Source organism: Pelecanus crispus, chromosome 20 (assembly GCF_030463565.1).
Source record: "Pelecanus crispus isolate bPelCri1 chromosome 20, bPelCri1.pri, whole genome shotgun sequence".
In the NCBI taxonomy this organism is placed as follows: domain Eukaryota; kingdom Metazoa; phylum Chordata; class Aves; order Pelecaniformes; family Pelecanidae; genus Pelecanus; species Pelecanus crispus.
In genome coordinates, this window is record NC_134662.1 from 6119827 (window position 1) to 6141271 (window position 21445).

At 42.6% G+C, this 21445-nt stretch overlaps 3 protein-coding genes across 4 annotated transcripts; 1 reads left to right on the forward strand and 2 right to left on the reverse strand.

The window, feature by feature from the left end:
• Window positions 1-4476: 4476 nt before the first annotated feature.
• Window positions 4477-13138, reverse strand: AP1M1 (adaptor related protein complex 1 subunit mu 1). Of its 2 annotated transcripts, XM_075723616.1 has the most exons (12): window positions 13083-13138; window positions 12300-12456; window positions 11849-11916; window positions 11151-11281; window positions 10856-11003; window positions 10148-10274; window positions 9620-9762; window positions 8687-8758; window positions 8241-8399; window positions 7450-7575; window positions 7179-7254; window positions 4477-6577 (listed from the first exon to the last, which is right to left on the reverse strand). In XM_075723616.1, exons 1-12 carry the CDS (start codon window positions 13122-13124, stop codon window positions 6555-6557), a joined length of 1272 nt encoding a protein of 423 aa, XP_075579731.1. In that variant the 5' UTR covers window positions 13125-13138; the 3' UTR covers window positions 4477-6554. The 2 variants fall into 2 exon arrangements, with proteins under 2 accessions (XP_075579731.1, XP_075579732.1); XM_075723617.1 differs by lacking the exons at window positions 12300-12456; window positions 13083-13138 and having other exon boundaries at window positions 11151-11709; window positions 11849-11875.
• An 825-nt stretch (window positions 13139-13963) lies between these two features.
• Window positions 13964-14915, reverse strand: FAM32A (family with sequence similarity 32 member A). The gene is made up of 4 exons (XM_075723742.1): window positions 14839-14915; window positions 14579-14717; window positions 14385-14438; window positions 13964-14202 (listed from the first exon to the last, which is right to left on the reverse strand). Exons 1-4 carry the CDS (start codon window positions 14913-14915, stop codon window positions 14134-14136), a joined length of 339 nt encoding a protein of 112 aa, XP_075579857.1. The 3' UTR covers window positions 13964-14133.
• A 665-nt stretch (window positions 14916-15580) lies between these two features.
• Window positions 15581-20970, forward strand: CIB3 (calcium and integrin binding family member 3). The gene is made up of 7 exons (XM_009478333.2): window positions 15581-15605; window positions 16104-16512; window positions 16825-16859; window positions 18585-18696; window positions 19071-19218; window positions 20145-20340; window positions 20842-20970. The coding sequence occupies exons 2-7, from the start codon at window positions 16462-16464 to the stop codon at window positions 20861-20863; spliced, it is 564 nt and encodes a 187-aa protein (XP_009476608.1). The 5' UTR covers window positions 15581-15605; window positions 16104-16461; the 3' UTR covers window positions 20864-20970.
• Window positions 20971-21445: the final 475 nt, after the last annotated feature.

A 21445-nucleotide genomic window follows, 5' to 3' on the forward strand; every position in this document is an offset into this window, starting at 1 on the left:
GTTTTTTTACGTTTGAAGATGAAGAAACAGTTTTCATTTGTTTGTAACGTTGGCATGTCTAAGCAGACCTCATTCATATCCTTTCCCCCAAGCTTTTTCTCCAACTTTTACACTGAAGGCTCTTAAAACTCTTCCTGTCTGTGTAGCTGCGTCCCATCTCCGTGGCTAGACCGCAGCACTCACTGGTACACAGCCTGGAACGCAGCCCTCCAGGGGCTTTAAGGAAGAACTTCATGAAAATATGAAACTGCAGCTGGATTTGGGTATTATATTACCTCTTAACTGTCTGTTTCTAAAGCACAGTTGAGATCTCCTACCCGACGCCCAACTGGCATTTGCCAGCCCACTCACGAAGCCTTTATGGCAACACCTCCTAAATCTTGATACTACAAGAAACCCAGTACCTCTGCCGTCTCCTGGACTTGATGGGATTCTCGACTCCCTCATTCCCTGCTGCTGCAGGAGCACGCTTACGCTCCCCGGAACATGGGTAGGAAACAGCAGCTTCTACACACACTTTAACTAAGGCTGAAAGTGGGAAAACCCCGAGTGAGATTTGTCCTCCTCTCTCCGATTTGGAGCATAGGCTCGATGCCTGGTTGCCCAACAGTGCAATCCAGAGCCTGCCGGTAAGGAATCGCTCCGCGGAGCCTTCCTTGTGATCCAACAGGTACATCAATGACTTGGCTCTCCCAGTGGCTTGGAGATTCATAAATAACAGATTTATGGATTTAGCAAGTCTGCCTGATTTCCCTAGATACTCCTCTATCCTTCAAAATCCATGGTGCAACAACCATGTTGCTCCAGGTGGGCTAAGAAAGTCTCAAATCAGGTATAGGATGCTCCTTACGAAGGACATTTTTAAAGCCCTATAATTGAATATTTGGGCTTTAGTTCTGTGCTAAGGGTGAGTCCTTTCAATGCTGCCCAAAACAGCCCAACCGCTTTTCACCTATACCTGCCCAACTGGAAAAGCAGAGATAAAACTAGTCAGCGTTTTTCCTTGCTCAATTGTTATTCCTGCTGGAAAGAGGCAGAACTTCTCGCAATAGTTTCCTTTGAGCGGTGCTTATTCACAGCAAGTCACAGTGGGAGAGGGTGGGAGGCAGAGTTCATTCATTTTTGTAGCATAACATAGAGCAGATTGTGTTTGGATTTCACTAGATATTTGTTGTTTTACGTTTCTTTGCTTTATATTGGAGAAGGGCCTGCAACAAAACTTTGATCCAAGGTACAAATCCACAGCCAAGATTTGAACTAAGCCTACAAAACTTTCTCCAGAACGGGCCGTAGCCCAGCACGCTGACTTTGGGAGCATCTTGTTCTTCACGTTGCTGATCATTTGATACAGGCCTGTTTCTGCTTATTTATTTGACCATCAGCCTGCAAATGAACTTGGAGGCTCCAGATTCTAGTCCATAATTTTTTGAGAATAACCCAGAGTAATTCCACCTACAGCACAACGAAGTTGCATCAGTGCAATGCTGCAACTGCCAGGGCAGTCAACGAGACCAGAATGAGCATAAAGACATGCTGGCAGCTCGAAGGGGAAGGAGGAGAGGAAGGAGAGAGAGATCATAAGGTTAAGCTGGGCATAATTTCTGATATTAAACTCAAAATTACCCAAATCCTCCGGTTCAACCAGTCTGCCAACAACCACAGAGCGGCAGAACAGCTGAAGTGGGAAAAGTGGCTTTAATCTTCCTGTGCGATGCCATTGATTTTGTAAGCTTATTGACAAACCCAATTTCAGATGGCTGTTTGCACCAAGTTCCTGGGAACTTAGCCCAGAACACGTCCTAATAAAACAAGAACCCTTCATTTTCAGGAGAACAAACACGGAACTGAGCTTAGCTACAACTCCTATCTTTAAAAACACATTACGTTTTTCTGTTTAGGAACCGGCGCACAAGGAACAGAGCCGGACTCGCTGCTGCCCAGCGCAACGGTCGCGTCGTGAAGAGCCCGCAGCCGGAGCTGGCCACGACCCGCACGCAGACCCCGTGCTGCCGAAGCCAGAGATCAGAGTTACAGCCCAGTTCGCCAGCCCCGGGAAGGGAGGAAACACAGAGGGACCCAAAGTCTTTAACTAATGCGCTAATAACAAGGTGAAAAGGGAACCTCCTCCATCTGACTGCCGCGCGAGATGTGACTAACTGCGCTTTCATAAACGCTGAGTCAAGACAACGTGCCGTAACTACAAGAGAAACAAGTTTTATCTGTGCGTAGGGAGGGCATGACTTGTACAACGCTCCGGATTGCACAAAATTCAGTGGAAAAAAAGGTTTACGATCGTTCATGATTTCAGTACAACTTCTCCTGTAGCACAAATGACATCGCTGTGTAATTAATTACCATAGCAATTAAGATTATTCATATTGTCCCTTAACTTTGCTCTCTCACGCTATTTTCTGCAAGGCCATCAACCCTCATGGTGCCAGAGCTGCTGAAATTACAAACAACAGTGGGTGTCAACCACAGAGGGGAAAAAAAAGCGCTGAACGAATTGCAACATACGGCATTTGGCACAAGATAAAGATAGAGGTGCCAAGGTTTAGCCCATTTCTCATCACAGAATATAAATTCAGAAATAAACAGGTGCAATCTCTTAACCCGAGACAAATCCACTATGGATGAAGTCTTATTGCCTCTCTTTGTGCGTAAGAATGTTTTATAGACAAAAGCAGCTCAGATTAGAGTCGGGAAGCAAACACAAGCAGTCCAAACAGGCATAAAGGACGGCAATAAGGAAGGAAGAGCAGAAACACGTAAAAGAAAAACAACGAAAGGATCTGCCCCGCTGGAAGACAGAGGTGGAATGAAGCTTCTCTAATGCACCCATTTTACTTGATTGGGAGGTAGGTTCTGGCTTCTTTAATCGAGACAAAACCATTTTTTTCTAGAGGTGACCAAGTGGGGAAAAAAAAAAAAAACAAACCAGATAGTCTCTGTCGTATGTCATATCAAACAGGAGCTCTCAGACCACCGGCCGAGTCTGGGTCATTTGTGACCCAGCAATGTCCACCACCACCAACATACAACTCCGAGCAGCTGCTTCTGTGGCACCGCAGAGTGGCTCATGCCGTCCCTTTGCACCGATGCCCTCTGCTCGGCTTTGCAGCATTACAGAAACAAGAACATTAAGAGAAAGCTGTCAAACTAAATAGGGAAGTTACTGAACTCCAAAAGCCCATGAATAAGTCTAAAAAAAAAAATTATTTACAGTTTTTGGTTTTTTTTTTTTTTTTTAAATGAACTCAGAGGCACTAAAATAGCAGCACCTTCCAAATCAGAAGACACATTTTGTACAGGCAGTTTGCGCGCCTCTCTGCGATGAGGGTGGCAAGCCTGCAGCGAGCTCAGCTTGCCATCTACTGGCAGAGCGGCCCGGGAGCGGAGGAGCAAAAAAGTAGTAGGTTGGTGCAACCTTTCATTCTAAGAAAGCCAAGGTATCAGATGCACACACACACCACTACAGGAAACAAAGCTGCGTATTTACTCCAGTGCGGGAGTGCCGCTGACGCACCCCGAGGACCAGCTATCTAATCAGTCAGCAATTAAAGAACGCGTAGATGAGGCTACAGGTTTGCTTGCCTGGGGAGGGAGAGGGGAGGATGCTTCCTGCAATATTGTGAGCCAGCAAGTCTGTGTTAGAAGATAGAGCAGGGGAAACACACTTAAACTTGCTGAGAAAAAAAACATAGCCTGCTTCCCAGCTTATTACAAAAACAAGACTGCGGAGGACATTTAAACATTGCCGGCTTAGTATTAGGAACAGACGTGTGTTTTCAGAGACGCTTAAGAAGTTGTCTTTTAATGTTCCAAATTCAAGGTAATGCAGCTATGAAACCACATTGAGCCGAAAACACAGATGAGGCGCTTTACTGCTTATTTGAATTACGCAAATTGTCTTTTAAAAGCACTTTATATTAGGCACTTAACTGTAACATAGTGGCAGACCATCAAATTTACATTTTTCCACATTAGGCAAGAGAACAGAAGCCACCGAGGTAAGAAAGATTTAGCAGTTGCTCTAAGAACAAACCTTACCCCCAAACCAGTCACTCCTTGAAGAAGAGCGAGCGCTGGAGTAGTGCCACATCTCTCTGTTCCTGCCTTCAAGCCCGTGTGAGCACACAGGGACCCTACCTTTCACCAGCAAATGGAAGAAAATGTGAGGTGGTTTTTTTGCTTTCTGAAATAGAGGGTGCTAATGAGCACTAATGCGATGGTGCATAGGTGAATTTTGCAGAGAACAACAGAAAAGCAAAGATTTGTCAGTATTTGGTAAAGGGATCAGGAATATGAATACTTGCAGCTTTTACGAAGTTCAGTTCCACTTATCCAGGCCTTGTATTAGAACAACTGAGGGTACTCTAAGATTACAGGCTACAACTTGCTGTAGATCAAACTGAAAAAAGAGCAAGTGAAGTGCAACTGATTCAAAGACTTTTTGCCCTTTATTACTTCCTGGACAAGCCCGGCTGATGCCCCATCATCAAAACAGCATCAAATTGTGACAAAATATGAGAAAACACTGTTCTGGTCCGCAAGATACAATCTTCAAGAGGAAAACAGGTGAAGCTATTAAGAGTCACATTTTACAGGCAAATAATTAAAGTGAACACTTTGAAAGAACAGAGTCATCAGAAAGTGATTTGTCAACCAATTACAGTTTTAATATAAAAATTTTTAGTCCATTCATAAGCTTGATTGTTCAAATGAAAATGAGTAGTGGAACCAAAATCTTGAACAAGATCATTTACCTTGTTTCAACATCAAGCTTGTTGGGTGACAAACACAGTAACCTTATTCCAGGACAGATGTGTCCACACCTATCGTTGCCTAACCAGCTGCCCGGGTATCGCCTCGATACCTTCAGGTATCAGTCCTTTCCGAGGCAGATCTTCCTGTAACGTTACAGCAGCTGCATCTCAGGGGAATTTAGTTGATTTTTTGCTAATAGCATATACTGTGTACACAAGTATATCTCTATATATAGTCTACAAGGATTTAGTGGGGACAAGAACTGAAATATCTTCTCAATCTTGTGGGAGAGTCAAGGACTGTCAATGGAGAGGTATGGAGAACCTTGTGCAGTGTATTACATCACATTTACAGACATACATTTAGATTTTGATGGTTTAAGTTTAGCATCTGTCAGGAATACTAAATTCAAACCAAAACAGTCTAAAAATTGTTTAAAGAAAACACTGATAACCAAGAAAATGTTTCTGAAAAATCAAAATAACTATGTATACACTAGGTAGCTTCTCAGAAACAAATGAAACTGCATGCAAAAAAAAAACCAACTACCTTTAAGTATAACATTCTGAACTGTTATCCATTCTGCCAGGAAGTTATACTAATAGTTGTTTACAAACAGAAAAGACTGAGAAAGAAAGCATCCCCCTTAGAGCAAATAAAGTTAAACAATTCTAGCCAACTATAACAAAAAAGGGAAGTATTTGCCCTAAATTAACACAAAGGCAAGCTGGAAGAAAGATGGCAACTGTATTTTTATCATCCTCTTCAAAAACAACAATCAATTTTCAGGAAGAGGTTGGAGTATATTACTACTATCTGGAAAAATAACAATAAAAACCCAATCTTCCTACCAAGTTTCATCGCCTCCAAAACTGTTTTGGTCCTTTTTTTTTTTAATAATTAATCTAAGGTCTTATGCCTACATATTACAGGTTTGAACTTGTTTTACAAATAGCAATTAAAAAAAGGCAAATACTAGTTAATTGGCATAGGGTTTCCATACCCTAGGGGTATCACACGGTTGAAACTCTCCAGTCTGCAGCTCGACTGACTTGAGCTAGCAATCATCGTGCTTCCACAGAGGTGCTCCCATAGACGTTTACTCCTGTAATCTCTTGTTCTCAGTTAACTTAGTCTTTAACAAACCCATCTCTGTTTCCAAACCCTTCACTTGAAGTTGTTCTGTCAGATTAATTGGTTTGAAACCACGCAAAAAGCGCAAATAGTATTTTCGGACTTCAGATAGTTTTAACTCCTATTCCATAAATGTTTATAACTTAACAGAGCTTTGAATGAGTTAAGGCACCCATGTGCGCAGAAAAAAAATAAATACCTTGGGCTAAATACAGCTAAGTGTTCAGCAGTCACTTAATTGCACAATCGTCTCCCTAATTTGTAGCATAACACTGCCAACATCTGTAGAGATCCTAAAATGCGAATACTAGAAACTTTGCAACTGTAAGGGACAAGGCATTGACGAGACGTTCTCAAGGTTCATTCTGTATTCCTGGCTCCTCAAGGTAACTGCTATTCCTAATGTAATTAGCATTTAGCAGCAAGATCAGCACGTTCTAAGAATGAAATAAATATTCACACAATCAATACTAATGGTTCAAATGCTCAAACACATTATTGAAAACAGTAATTTTCCAATCTTTCTCCTGCCAATCCAAGATTGCAGAAACAAGACCCTTGGCAACAACATTCACAGCTCTCAGTACCACAGAAGCTTCTGCAAACAAATTCTAGGCCTGAAGTTTTGTCGTCTGTGGTGCTTACAGGGCGTTTTACTGTGTTCGAAGCTGGTAGTCTGTAAAGGGGAAAAAAAACCCAAAAAACAGTTTTAGTAAATTGTCTCACCAGAAGTAGTAAAGCAGATCAGCAAATTGGGATGAAGTGATATAAAATAAAACCAGATCTTTGCTTAGAAGCTCATGATAATGAGCTCTAAAGCGATTAAGGTAATTGCAGGCAGTCATGCTTCCATGCCAGAAAAAGTTAGATCAGAAAAACAACAAAAAGCAAAAAACCGAACAAAACACCCCACCACTTTTACTTGCTAACAAACTAGTATCTTTCAGTAGACAGCATCTTACACATCTTAAAGCTGGCAGAATGATGTGTGAGCAATTTCTTTTTAAATTTACATTCCAAAAATCTCAGCGAATCCCAGCTTAATTACAAAATACTTGAACAGCATTACTGAACTATCCCATGGGGTATTTCATTAGGACACCAAAAAAGGTGACTGCAAAAAGCAGCATACCTTAATCTAATGTGTATCTAAACCATATAGTTTAGTACTCAAGAATACGAGCAAAAAGGTTTTGTGTGTTTCAATTTGTAGGTGTACGCTGGAGAAACAAAACATGCAAGTTGGAGATGTCTACAGTCTATTGCCTTCCATTTACCTCCATTCTGGGTAATGTAACGAACCCACGGGAGAGCCTGGTAGCCACTCTTCTCAATTATCTTTAAGTAGCGAACCTGGAAAGAAAGATACGTTAAGAAACAGTCTCCCATGTCAGCCAAGCAGCGTTTAGCAGAAAAGAAAAAAAAAATTTTTTTTTGGTCAAAAATGTTTTATGGATAACATTGAAAAGGAATCAAGACAATGAGAAAAACTGTGTGTTTAGAGCCTAGCATGTTAACGTACCAGTATTTTTATTTTCAACTACTAACCTGGATTCCTGAAGTGGTGAAATATGGAATCTCAAACTTTACACTAATGGGAGGTTTTCCTTCCTTATCTTCAGCTTCAACACTCGGAAGTCCAAAGTGAGCTCTCATCAGGTATTCTTTTCCACCCTACCCAAAAGGGACAGATTTTTTGTTTCTTGAAACAAAAAAATAAAAAAAACCTTGCAACAATACAAGTGGTTTTCTTAATGTCAAACTGCTGAACTCCAGTATTCATTTCAGCTCTTCTCTAGGGCTTAAAAGTGAGCATTCCTTTATATTTTAAAAATACTTTTCTGTTTAAGGATGCAGGTCAGATTAGGACCAGCCTGAGGCATAATTCATTTTGTTCCAGCCTCATACTCAAAAGACAAGGGTGCTGCTGACCATCCTCATTAAACGGTGACAGACAGCTCTACTACCACACCACGAGCATTTGAAAGAGCTCATGCTCATGGAACCACCCAAGAAGCACAGTCTGACAAACTAGAACAGCTGCTGCTAGATCTAGGCCAAGGGATTACACCATCCACAGACATGGCTCAAAAATCTGCTCTCTAACCTGGTTCTGAAAATTATCCCAGTTAAAAACAATAAAAAAAACCCCCAACAGTATCTCCAGCGTTTATTAGCAAGTTCCAAGCCTTCATGTAAGGAAAAAGAGGAAGACGCCAGCCAGTACTACTTGTCTGATACTGTCAGAATTTGCTTTAGGCAGAGTCTGAACATTCATAAAATATTAACGTTAAGCAATTATCACACTATTAGGTGATAAGACTAAAAATAACACTTACTGGAAAAGATTTAATGGACCAGACAATTTCACTGTTCTCTGGAACCCATTTGACACTTCCAACAGTGGTTTTAAACTTTGGCGAGTCTGCATCATTTGGAACTGGAATGTGAATCTCCACATTGTTGGCAGTTGATCTACGCTTAAATTGACTTTTTGCCTAAAGAAGGGAAAAAAAAAAAGTCAGAAGAGCAGGGCTCTAAATATTTCCATTATGCAAGTGAGTTCAGAGCTGCGAGACACACAATTCCCCGCCACCCCGATCTACATACTGAGAAACAGAACTGTAACACAGAGATTGTAACTTACGAATAAAGTTTTCAAAAAGATGCAAGTCCCACAGAAACACTAAATACTTATACAAAAATGCACATGCTGCTGGTCAAGCTTTGAAACCAAATGAAAGAGAAGACTAAAATTAGTCATAATTATTTTAGAACTTCTGACCTTGATCATGTACTCAATGCGGCTGTGGGAATGTTTTTCAATCACAGACTCAATCCAGATCAGCGGTTTTACCTGAGGGGGAAAAACACTTTAACAGCTGTAGGTTTTACTTTGACACAGTCATGAAAATGTTGCTTCCCCTAAAGCTATACTCAACATGTGAACCCCACGGAAAACAGAAAGTCTGTGGTGTTTGAAATGACAAACAAGTTGTGTTTTTCTTTAAAAAAAAAAAAAATATATACAAATGAGCAAGCACTGATATACCAGTGATGAAGTGTTACAAGAATTATAGGCTTAAAAGTGTATGTCTCAGATTAATCCCTAATAACAAACACTTGCATTCCAAAATATTTGATAATTTAACACACTGGGGACTGAACTATGACAAGCCCTAAAAATAATTCAAACTACTGCCCTTAAAATAAAAAATACTGAACTTTTCATTTGTTGTTTCCTGTTGCACATTATAGACTTGTCTATACAGAATTTTTCCTTTTTTGAAAGGAAAGCTATACTTATCACTGTGGATAGCACTCTAATGAAATTAAATGACATAAATACTGTTGTTGTCAAGCACAATGAATTGATACACTGACATTTCATCATGTAGTTAGCTTAAAAAACTCATCACAGGAACGGTATTTCAGAAACAGTTTCAATAGTAGTTGAAAATATAGAGACTTATTGCCAAGTTACTTCTAAACTCATTCTTACTTCCTCCAAAAAGAGCGAGCACAAAGCTTTGCTATTAACAGTTAACTTGAAAACCACTATGCTGCCCATACTTACAAAAAAAAAAAAAAAAAAGAAATTAAGGGAAAGCCTGAAGCCCTTGTAATTAGGCCTTAATTGCAAAGGAAAGTCTTGCAGCAATTCTGCCTACAATCTAAAACATTATCATATAAAAAAAATGCAGACATCCAGACTTACGTGGGTATTAAGACGGTAAGACATGAGTTCGAACTCTCCATCGGGCGGAATGAAAGAAATTGTCCTGTCGTTTTCAAAGCGAGAGAGACGAACACACTGGTGAAACTTTACGTCTTCCAGTTCCACTGATTTACTTTTGCCACCTAACAGAAAATGCACATTTCAAGGCGCTACACAAATTATGTCTGAAGTCTCATCACAGCCAGTTACACAGCAAAGTAGTTACCTGCTGACATTTTAGCCAATACTTTCTTTAGCTTGCTAGAGGTTTTTAGGACTACAGAAGTCCCAGTGAAAAAAAAAAAAAAAAAAAAGAGATGAGGAACACTAGATGGTTACCATGAATTACCATGGTATTCCATCTTTGCTTGGTAAGGTCACACAAGACTAATGTGGTTTTCTACACTGATAAAGGAAGTATTTCTATCATCCTAGAACAAATCCTTTCAGCTGAACCTCAAGCATCCCAAAACCTAAGACTTCAGATAACACCCTTCATGATTACTGAGATATCACCAAAATACTCACGGCCTGTATTATCAAAGAGAACTTTGTCATTTAAACCAAGGCGCAGCTCTGGCATTCCTGAGAGAAAGACTCGCATTTTAATGGATCCAACTATCTCACTCCGTAATACGTTTCCATTGGCACTGACCTAAGCAAAAAGAAAAGAAAGGTAAGATTGCTCTGCTGTGGTATGTCATGACATCAAACAATACTCCCACCCCATCCCCATGTCCCAAGTTTTCTGGGATGTCTTTCTCCTGAGAAATTAGTCCAGTAGAGTAGAATTAGGTGAGGGAGGTGATGGGCACAGAAGGAGGAGGAAAGGAATTGTAGAATTGTTTAGGTTGGAAAAGACCTTTAAGACCATCAAGTCCAACCGTAAACCTAACACTGCCAAGTCCACCACTAAGCCGTGTCCGTAAGCACCACGTCTTTTAAATACCTCCAGGGATGGGGACTCAACCACTGCCCTGGGCAGCCTGCTCCAGTGCTTGACAGCCCTTTCAGCGAAGAACATACCAGAAATTAGCAATACATCCAAGTAAAGCATTATTCGCCTACTGGAAGCCCTTATGGGTACTCAGTCTTAATGGCTGACATTGTCTGGAGCATCACAGCACAGCAGCCACAGGCAGTCTGACTTTTTATTGTACCCCGGCAGGTTTTCAGACAATAAGCCCTTTTCAGCACTTCCTATTACAATTCTTATTAAAAGTTAAAGGTACCCACCAAAAGGTTAACAGACTCTATAACATCCAGGAACACTTCATTTTTCCTGTATTTTATCCCTTCTGATCTCCATGAAACAGCATTTGTAACAGTGGCAGGCGGACGCGGAGCTCCGGTTTCAAGTTTGTGACCTTCCTGAGTGATGTACCTTTACAGCCACATAATTGGCATGGAAAAAAATGAGAATCAATTTTTTTCATAACTAGACCAAGCCAAAACATTTGTTTGCGTATGGAAGAACGCTCAAAACTTTCCAAAGAGTTTGTCACTGTAAGTGATGCAGAATGATACTTACTCTTGTAAAATTTTACTATCAGTGGTTTGTGGATAACCAAAATCCATAAGCTCATCTAACAACTCATAAATAATAACAAAATTATCCCTAATGCTCTCTTCTTCCAACTCCTTGAAATATTCAGAAAAAACCTGAAACAAAATGACAGGAGGGAGAGGAAAAAGGAGGACATGAACTGAGGAAGTACAGCACATTCAGAATGTATTCTTGCATCTAAAATAGTAATTTTTAAAAAGCCCCAAACCAAACCCCATACTTGACAAACAGCATTCTGTTCAGAAGATTAGCCTCAGGAAACCCACCTCAATTAAAAGAGAGCTAGAGGATCCTAGAAGCAACTCTATTATGAAAAATATTTATTCTGGAAAAATTACTTTTCATGCCAAGTACAGATGAACCAAACATAGAATCTATATGATATGCCACTACTCATGCATCAAGTTCACAATTCTCTTCTGCGTTCTCAGGTCTTGTGCAACTACTTACAGCATTGTGTCACATCCTTTGCCTACTCAGCTACAAAATATCAATTCCATTATTAGTGGTTAGGAAGATAGTTCTACAAAATAATAAAATATAAAGTAAAAATGCTATTACCATAGAGTTCTTTAAAAATGCAAAAGCTCTACGCACTTCTATTTAGGTCAGATTTAGAACTGAAAAGAAGACAGAAGTTACTTTTGAAATTTCATACTCACCTGAACTACTTTATATAAAAATGAAAACACCAGTGATACACAAGCATTTTTCTTAGAAGTCGCAACAACTGATAAAGGATGTTCAGGAACATGCATTCAAAGTCACCATTCAAAAAAAATGTTTACTAAGTGCATTTTTAAAAGCCTTGAGGCAATTAGAGTTGGCCAAAACCCCTAAGAGTTAATTAATTAACAGTACCTCTGGTCTAACAAGATATGAAGATAAATATTCAGGAAATAATTTATTAGAGTAAAATTAACAGAACCACTTTTCTGCACCCTATGCTGCTGGTGCACATTACACTATGCAAAGCATAAACTGACTTTATTTAATAGAGCCTCCTTATGTCATTTCATCCATTCTCTAGCTGGGCATTTAAACACGAACAACAAAAATACAGCAGCACTTGGCGTATCAGCATATGTGAGCTATCTGCAGGATAAAGGATACGATATAGGTTGTTATGTTTAATCCACATAAAACGAACTCCTCCGTGTGCTAGAATAGGAGAAAGTGTCCCCTCTTCTTCCTTTTCCATAAGGATTGGCATAAAATGCTCCACCTCTGACATGTCCACATCTCCACGGTAATTCCGACAGATGAGAACCTATAAAGAGAGGAACAGAATCCTTGTATTTTTTCTCTTTCATGAGATGATGTTACCACGCAAGACCAACGCACAAGATATTTGGAAGGCCTAAGTAACTTTAAAAAAGTCACCAAGCTTCACTCTAGCCTCTATGCGTACTACAAATGCAAATCACAAGGCCAAAATACTTTGCTGATCAGAATGCAATTCCTAATCTTTCATTGCAACGTCACGTATTAATGTTTCCCAGAGTTATTCTTCACCTACTGTTGCACATGGCCTAATAATGCTTTTAAGATGGGAACACATGCAACTCCTCTGAGACAAACCACCTCCAATTGGCCCTGCGGGCACGGCGGCCGCCAGCAGCCGCCTCCCTCAGCATCGGTACCCGCGACCAGGAGCCACAGGCCACGACCCCCCGTCACAGCTCGGACCGCAGTGCCGGGGCGGCCGGGGCCGGCAGCAAGGAGGGGCCGGGGAGGGGAGAGCGGCTGCCGCAGCCGCCGGCGAGGCCGGGGGCCCCCCGCCATCCCGGGGCCCCCCGCCATCCCGGGGCCCCTCGCAGAGCCGAGCGCGCCCGACCCCCGCAGCGGCCCGGGCCGAGGGAGGCCCCGCCGAGCGCCCCGCCGCCCGGCCCTCACCTTCCCCTTCAGGTCCAGCACGTAGACGGCGCTGGCCGACATCGCCGCGCCGCCGCCTCCCGCCCGGGCCGCCGCGCCGCCCGGCCGCAGCCACCCCGACTTCCGCTTCCCGCACGGCACTTCCGGCAGGAAGTGACGACACGAGACCCGGCTGCTGCGGGGAGGGATACGCGCAGGGCTCCGCCGCGGCCGCGGAAGAAGCCGTTGACGCACCCTGTGCTAAATAGTCCCGGTGCGGGCGGCCCCGGGGCCTTTTTCCCCGCCGGGAAACGCTCCCAGGGCGCCGGAGCAGCAGCAGGAGCGGGGCTGGGCGCTGAGGGCGCCGGGACGAGGGGCCGCAGCCCTCCGGGAGGGTTGGGCCGGCTGGGGTGGGAGCCCCGGGGCAGGCACTGGGCACCCAGGGCCCAAACAGCGACAGCATTCGGGTTGGAGAACAATATTCGGGTTTAAGCACGTTAGGATTTTAAACATCAAGATACACATCATCCCTCAAAGGGAGCAAAAATTGTAAAGGCAGGCAAGGCACTGCAAAAACTCCACGCACAAACAACTGTTCCATCAGCGCACTGCCCCTGATTTTATGGGTAAGCCAGCGCCAAAAGGATGAAAGCAGCATTTTAATGAGAAGTTGCATGGAAGTTACAAGTTACAGCAGACCCCCCACCTCTGAAAGGACTCCAGGTAAAGAAATCATACAATTCCTATAACTTACAAGAGCTTATGCTATGTGAGACTGACAGACTCCTGGCTTCCAAAAAGGAAAAACTTAGTTTCAAACAAAGGAACATTTTCCAGCAATTGATTTGGGCCTTAACCCCGCTTTAAGCGCTAAAAAAAATAGCCTTCTGCACCTAGATAAATCAGAGCTCATCAGCCAAGAAGAGATTGTTGAATATTTAGTTTTAAAAAACCAAAACAATGAAATACAAGTCATAAACGTTCAGAAGATATACTAAACATTCAATGTGGAGAATACACAGATTTACATGGCAACCCTGTTCAGTACAAACAGAACGCAACTCCTGATCCAAAGCCTTGAAAAGCAGGCCATTCACTTAGTCCAGCTGACTTTAGGAATGTCGTAATGCTCAGTCAGAGTATCCAAGTGCCTGTTGAAATCCTAGGGGAGAGAAGGAGAAAGAAAACGTTTACTCTTTGCTGCTGACACGGCCACCGCTGAACCCAAGACCCTCTGCCTCCTGCTTCCGTGTTTCACGAGGGCGAAACAGTTCCTCCAGCCCAACAAGCCTGCGTGCTGACAAATACACGCCGGCCTGAGCAAACCAGGATAACTTAGCTTACCTCCACTCTCTGCTTATGGGTTTTCGACGCTTTCTTCAGGATCCTCTCCATTTGCTGGAGGCAGAGACAAGAGAGGCCAGTTACTCCCAGCGCTCGTGGCCCCTCAGGGGCCGCACCTGAGGGGTCGGCTGGGGTTTTTACATCCCCCCCCCCGAGCCCCCAGACGGGGTCTGGCCCAGGCAGGGCAGCCCTACCCGCTTCTCCTGCATCTTCTCGTAGGCCACCTGCGCCGGGGTCCGCTTGTCCAGGCCGCGCTTCTTCTCCTCCTCCTGCTTCTTGCTGCTCACGATCTGCTCCAGGATCTGGGCCTTCTCCTTCGCCTTTTTCTTCTTCCTGCGGGCAGCGGGCGGTCAGCGCGCAGCCCCGGCCGCCCTCCCCGCTGCCCCCCGGCCGGTCCCCCCGCTGCCCCCCGGCCGCCCTCCCCGCTGCCCCCCGGCCGGTCGCCCCGCCTCACCGCTTGCCGGCCCCCAGGGCCGCGCCGCCGCCCTTCAGCCGCAGCGGCCCGCGCTGCACCGCCTCGTAGTCCGCCATGGCTGCTCCGCCGCGCTGCGGCGCCCCCTGGAGGCGCGCGGCGCCGTTGCCGCGGCAACGCTGCGTCCCCCGGCTCCGTGAGGGGAGCCCGCCGCGAGCCCCGCGAGCCCAGGCCGGAGGTCATAGAATCATAGATCGTTTAGGTTGGAAAAGCCCTTTAAGATCATCCAGTCCAACCATTAACCTACACTACCAAGTCCACAGTAAACCAGTCAAGGGTAGGCCAGACTGAACCATGTCCCCAAGTGCCACCTCTGCCCGGTTTTTGAATGCTTCCAGGGATGGGGACTCCCCCACCTCTCTGGGCAGCCTGTTCCAATGCTTGACCACCCTTTCTGTAAAGAAATTTCTCCTAATATCCAACCTAAACCTCCCCTGGTGCAGCTTGAGCCCATTTCCTCTCGTCCTACCACTTGTTCCTTGGGAGCAGAGCCCAACACCCCCTCCCTGCCCCCTCCTGTCAGGCAGCTGTAGAGAGCGATCAGGTCTCCCCTCAGCCTCCTCTTCTCCAGGCTGAACACCCCCAGCTCCCTCAGCCGCTCCCCACCAGCCCTGTGCTCCAGACCCTGCCCCAGCTCCGCTGCCCGGCCCTCCCCACACGCCGTGTTCCGGGCCGAAGAGAACAATCCGGAATAGTTTTTGGTTATTTGAAGGCACGCCGATGCGTGAGGCCGGCGTTCCTTCGCTGAGGTGAATAGGTTTTCCACCGGACAGAGGGGCCCGCCCGGCCGCACGGTAGGAATGGCCAAGAAATGAAAATTTGACAGCCTGCCTGTGATCAATAAATAAGGCGGCCTGCCACACGCTGCAGTACAGTCAGTTCCTCCTCCCCCCCTTGTTTTTCATATTTCGTACGGCCTGTAACACCACATTCCTTCTCACATGTACGGACTCTATACTCACACGTATTTTCAGTGTAAAGGCCATATATGTATCAGTATAGATGCATAATGGCACGCTAATAATCGTTAACTAGTGGTAATGTGTGTTAGCAGATAATGCAGAATAAAGGGCGTGAGCAAACTTTATAGACACTATCTCCAGTAAAAACTACCATTAGCATTGGTGTGCGATGTGTATTATAGGGAAAAGTGAGAAGGAAAAGACGAGGGATTACCATGGCTGTTACTAATTTCTAGCATTTGGTGTTAATTCTTAAAGAAGACAGACATTACTAGCACTTTTCAGGTAATTTACCATGTCTGAAGGAATGAAAAAGTACGATCCATGAAGTCTACCGGCTCCCTCAAAGACACAAAAAGCAGCTATTTGTGGTTTGGCTAAATACTGCAACATGAGCCTTCGTTGTGCACGCAGGAGACGGGTGAGCAATGCTGGATAGAGCCTTGAGTAGCCAGACTAAAGATTCCATGAAATGCTCCTATTATGGTACTTGCAGCCTGTGGAACGGGGAAGCTGGTTACTTGATCCTCTGCTATACCTGAACCTCATTGCTGCAGCTTTTAATAACTGAATACCCAGACGTCCTATAAGGGTGCCTTTGAGGAAAGAATGACGGGACAAGAAGCAGCATTCAGAGCTAGAAATGGGCAACAAGCAAACCATTTTCACTCCAGAGCAACTGGATGCATATCAGGTATAAAACAAACTAAATGGCTGTTTGGACAGAACATTGAATAACGCTGAGGGCTTTTTTTAAACAATCTCTTTTAAAAATTACTAGGTAGGACTACTAAATTACAGCAAAGATTTTAGTAACATAGTTTGATTCTTACATCAAGAAGAAGGGTTATAAAATACTCCTAATTACATGCCGGAAAGAAAGAGCATTAATGCTTGGCCACATATATTACAATATAACTCCATTTTAAGTCACTGTAGTGGAAAAGTTTGCACCAATGCATGCTAAGAACTGTCACTGCATGTTATATCTTTTCTTATTTCATAGGACTGCACATTCTTTACAAGGAAAGAAATTCTGAGGTAAGTCTTGCATGTGCATTTTGTGTGTAAAGTACAGAGATTGCTATAAAACCAGGTTACATAGAGGGTGAGGTATTTTTAAAAAATAATTTAAAAATGGATTTACACAAATTTAAAGCGATACCTTTGGACAATCTGAACATTTTTGTTGCTTTTTTATGTACAAACCCTATGTTATCTATCTTAAATTGAGCCAGAATTCTGAATTTTGTATTCAGGTACCAGTGTCTCCATCAGAAATAAATGTAATAAGTTATATTTTAGTGCATACCTTGCCAGTGAAATCCATGTTCCCCTCACCTTGTTTTATGACAAATGCTTCAAAGTATACTGTTGTTCTTTGGGATACTTTGCCTGTTTTATGAAAACCTTAATGGTTGTGTCACATTTTATTCACCTTTTTTTTCATGTCTTCATGTAAATAATTACGCTGATACTCTAAGGTGCATTTTCCCCAAAGCTTTCACGCACCTCATTGAACATTCCATTTAATTAATCTCTGGCCAAAGGATCCGATAAAGACAGGTTCAGTAGTCTGTTCATGGGGGGCTGAGAGCCTTCACTGAAAACCTCAACTTGTCGTAAGAAATACTTACCAGATAGTAACGTACATAATATCGAAGTTGCATTTGCCTTTCCTAACCACTGGGCATATTAACAGAAGGGGAAGTGTTCGGTTTTGGCATCTCTCAAGATGTCATCACACATTTTTTGCAAATTTCTCTGAAGGGCAGAGCACAAGTGACAATTTTGTACGGAGCATGTCCCTCTTTAGAAGCTTGATATCTATGTATGAATTCTATACAGGATAAAATAGGAATGGTTCTGCAATAATTGAAATCTAAATCTGCCTGCCTTTCCCTGTAGTAAACAGAGGCCAGAACCATAACTGTGTCATGAATAAGACATTTATTATTGATAGGGATCCCTTCTAAAATTCTGTCCTATTGTTTTGTTGATAGCAGCTGTGAGTGGGATCTTTACTCTAGCACAAGAACTGAAGCAAATAGCACGCTGAAAAAGTGGTGAATACATTCATTCAAATTATTATGCACATTTCCTGTCTCTTGAACCCGAGTTCTACAGAAAAACAGGAAGATACTTGGGGTGGATAAAAACCTGGTAGAGTTGGTCCCAGATCTCTCTTCCTGCCCATGGCTTTAGGCATTCAGGGTTTTATTCTGACATTGAAGCTGAATCTTTCATGCTCCAGTTGAAGCCCATTATTTTTGGTCACATTCATTGTGGCCATGGAAAATAGATCCCTTTCGCCTTGCCACAAATTCTTATGTGTTCGGAAACTGATTAGGTGGACCTTCAGGTTGAAGGTCCTGTGCCTTGTTAGTGTAAATACATAAATCATAATTACACTCCATGCCTGAATATCATTGCTGACAATGTAGAAGTACATCTGAAGCTCCGTAAAAATCTGTTTTCAGATACACGGTATCCAGCAGTTTGGCTGCCTGACCTGTGTAAGCATTTTCACCTAATTGTTCTGTAAGCATGAAGGCTTTGTATTTTTCAGCAGTTGCACTATGTTGTTCTTTTTAATACTGTCTCTTCCACCGACGACTACAGAGCATACTAAATGTTATTTAGTGACTGATACCATCCATCTGGTAAAGGATGCAAAGTGTGAAGAATGATAGGGAAAAGGCAAGCACATTGTTCTCAGCGGTGTCAATAACTTGTTCCCTGAACAAGCCTTTCTTTCTGTTTCAGACTGTTTCACAGATACCGGGATCTAGCCCCACAGCTAGTTCCGCTCGACTACACAGATAAACCAGCCGTGACACTTCCCTATGAACTCATTGGCAGCATGCCAGAGCTGAAGGTACAGGGCGAGGAACACAACTGGAATCGAGTGACACATTTCTGTTTATTCTACCCTTTTTTAATAATTCATCCAGTACTAATTACTGGGAGACAAGCTGAAAGACAAGTAAATTTTGGCTATTGAAATTGAAAGTCTGTCTGGAAGCTTCTAGTGATTCCCTGAAAACACCCTGAAATTGCACAAAGGTTAAAGAAGGTTGCAGCTGTGTCTACCTCTGACACAACATTAGACAAGAACGTGATAGCAGAAAGGGGAGTATTTGCCAAAAAGGGGTTACAACAAAAATAATCTCGCTCCAAGTGTGTCTTATCTGCACTGAAATAAATGCTAGTAAAGATGACCTTCCCTTGCTCCTGTGTTCTGTTTCCCAGGACAATCCATTCCGCCAGCGGATAGCAGAGGTTTTCTCCGAGGATGGAGACGGCAATATGACTTTAGATGATTTTTTGGACATGTTTTCAGTGCTGAGTGAAATGGCTCCCAGAGACTTGAAAGCTTATTATGCTTTTAAAATTTATGGTGAGACATGCATAGAAAGTAAACTTTGGGGAAATCCTGCAGCTCACGTAGGGATGCAAAATACTCATTTTTCCACTATAATGATTTCTAGTTAGGTATGTTTTTAATACAGCCTTTCTTTTTGTTGCCTTTGAATGTCTGTTTCTCTCTCCTAGAGACTTCTGGTCTTTGTCTTTTGTCTCCCCTCTTCTCTTACTTATTTAGGATTAGGGTTTACTACAAAATTTACAACCTGAAATTATCTGCAGTTTTCAAGAGCTGATAAACATTTAAGAAATACTTCTGTCTGAGGGGCTGCTTGGAAAAGTGCAGCACAAGGGATTTGGCTGCCCGTAAATCTGTAGGGTGGTTTTGGTAGGGGGAGGTGGGAGGCAGGGAAGCACACTTCTAGCATTTTTTCTCCAAGGACAAATATGAAGATTTTTTTTTTTCTTTTTTACAGTACCATTTTCAGTTACTTTCTTCATGATCAGCTAAAGCCAAACAATATATCCAACAAACAATCTGTTTTTTTATGATTTAAACTGTCCATGATTCAGCAAAGATGTTAAAAAAGTGAACTCTCAGCAAAACTGACCAGCCCATTCTCTTCTTTTAACTTCATACTATTTCTTGCATTTAGTTCAGTAGTACCGATTCGCTGGAATGATTTAATTATGGCTAGGCTATGTTTAGCCATTAAACTATTTACAATTGTTACCATTACGTAAGATAAGGAAAAACGATTCTAGGATCTTACTTTGTTATTGAATTTTTATACAAGCAAATACGGATAACTGCAAGACTTCCTTTCTGATTTGAAATTTCTGTTTATACAAATACATTACGGCCTGGGAGCCAAACCCTTCTTCCTATTAGGTCTTGGCAGTCAACCACGTAAAATGCCGACTTTTGTCACTTTGAATTAATTTTGTTTCCTTTGACAGATTTTAACAATGACGATTACATATGCAAATCAGATCTAGAGAAAACTGTTAACAAATTAACCCGAAATGAACTTACCCCAGAGGAAGTTAGCCTTGTATGTGAAAAGGTGATTTACGAAGCTGATGCGGACAACGACGGCAAGCTTTCTTTGGAAGACTTTCAGCGTATGATAATACGAGCTCCAGATTTCCTCAGGTAATATTTGCTTTTAATTTCTAACACAAAATTGTTCTTAGGTTTTCTGTCAGAAGTGTCTGAAGCGTGTTTTAGGTCTCCTCAGCCATTACAGATCATCACTCCTCCCTGACAGTTTCTAGTAGAGCTACCCATTGCAAAGACTGGGAAAACAGATGCTTGAAAAATCGTGGAGGCTTCTTGACTTGCTTTTTGAACCTCCGATGTACTTTTTACATGACAAAGTCCTCGGAACTTAAAAAGTTAATATTAGCACTTAGACTCCACTGATAATTATATGAGATTAGCTCACTCAATGTGTAACTTAGCCTTAATACGGTTTCTGACACGTCTTGCACAAAGCAGCACTCAGATCTTGCATTTATTTAATGTACCTATTCTTTGCAAGTGCTTCACAAAATAGTTTCCAATTTATTGTACGGTCCTAGGATTAATTGTAGTGAATCCTTTTGAATACAGAGGAGTGATACGTAAGTGATCATTACTTCCTTTTTTTAATAGCACATTCCACATTCGAATCTGAATCTAGTGAAACAGACAGACGTGCTTCTTGAACCTTCAACAACTACTTCACCCGAGATTACACTCCATGAGAGAGCAAAATGAGAGGACCAAAGAGGACAATTTCTGGTAACTGAACCAGTCAGAGAACTCTGTATCTTGTTTACCTCTTTAAAAGGAACCATTCATAAAGCTCTTCATCAAGATTTCCCTGTAATTTAACAAAATGTCTATTTCCGCCCCCAGCTAGAGCAAATCTGGCCTAGACAGTGAGGTGGGAAATATTTTTTAAAGTTCAGACACCACCAGGTACTGAAGGAACTTGTATCAAATTATAGCTTCTAGAAAAATTCCTAAGAAAATGCCTTATCCAGTAAAATCCCCTTGAAAATAGTTTCAAAAACATTATGGTTAATCAAAATTGCGTGAACAACTCCTCTGATCAGCTTTAACAGTCTTACAAATGGTCCAGTGAATCGATTTGCTAAAGTATTGTGCTAGCATGTCACAGAAGTCCATTACAGGTTCTGAGAATAGCGAGAGCTGTTTCAGAATTTATAACGAAAAGTCAACTCAACATACTTTGAAAGACAGAAGAGCCTAC

Excerpts from the sequence above, each read along its gene's own strand:
- FAM32A (XM_075723742.1), bottom strand. The coding sequence starts at position 14,915 with ATGGCGGACTACGAGGCGGTGCAGCGCGGGCCGCTGCGGCTGAAGGGC. Across the intron at positions 14,718-14,838 it reads GCCCTGGGGGCCGGCAAGCG|GAAGAAGAAAAAGGCGAAGG; the intron begins GTGAGGCGGGGC and ends CGCTGCCCGCAG. Across the intron at positions 14,203-14,384 it reads CCCATAAGCAGAGAGTGGAG|GATTTCAACAGGCACTTGGA; the intron begins GTAAGCTAAGTT and ends TCTCTCCCCTAG.
- AP1M1 (XM_075723616.1), bottom strand. The coding sequence starts at position 13,124 with ATGTCGGCCAGCGCCGTCTACGTGCTGGACCTGAAGGGGAAG. Across the intron at positions 12,457-13,082 it reads TGCTGGACCTGAAGGGGAAG|GTTCTCATCTGTCGGAATTA; the intron begins GTGAGGGCCGGG and ends CTCTCTTTATAG. Across the intron at positions 8,759-9,619 it reads CTTACCGTCTTAATACCCAC|GTAAAACCGCTGATCTGGAT; the intron begins GTAAGTCTGGAT and ends TTTCCCCCTCAG.
- CIB3 (XM_009478333.2), top strand. The coding sequence starts at position 16,462 with ATGGGCAACAAGCAAACCATTTTCACTCCAGAGCAACTGGATGCATAT. Across the intron at positions 18,697-19,070 it reads GCAGCATGCCAGAGCTGAAG|GACAATCCATTCCGCCAGCG; the intron begins GTACAGGGCGAG and ends TCTGTTTCCCAG. Across the intron at positions 20,341-20,841 it reads CGAGCTCCAGATTTCCTCAG|CACATTCCACATTCGAATCT; the intron begins GTAATATTTGCT and ends TTTTTTTAATAG.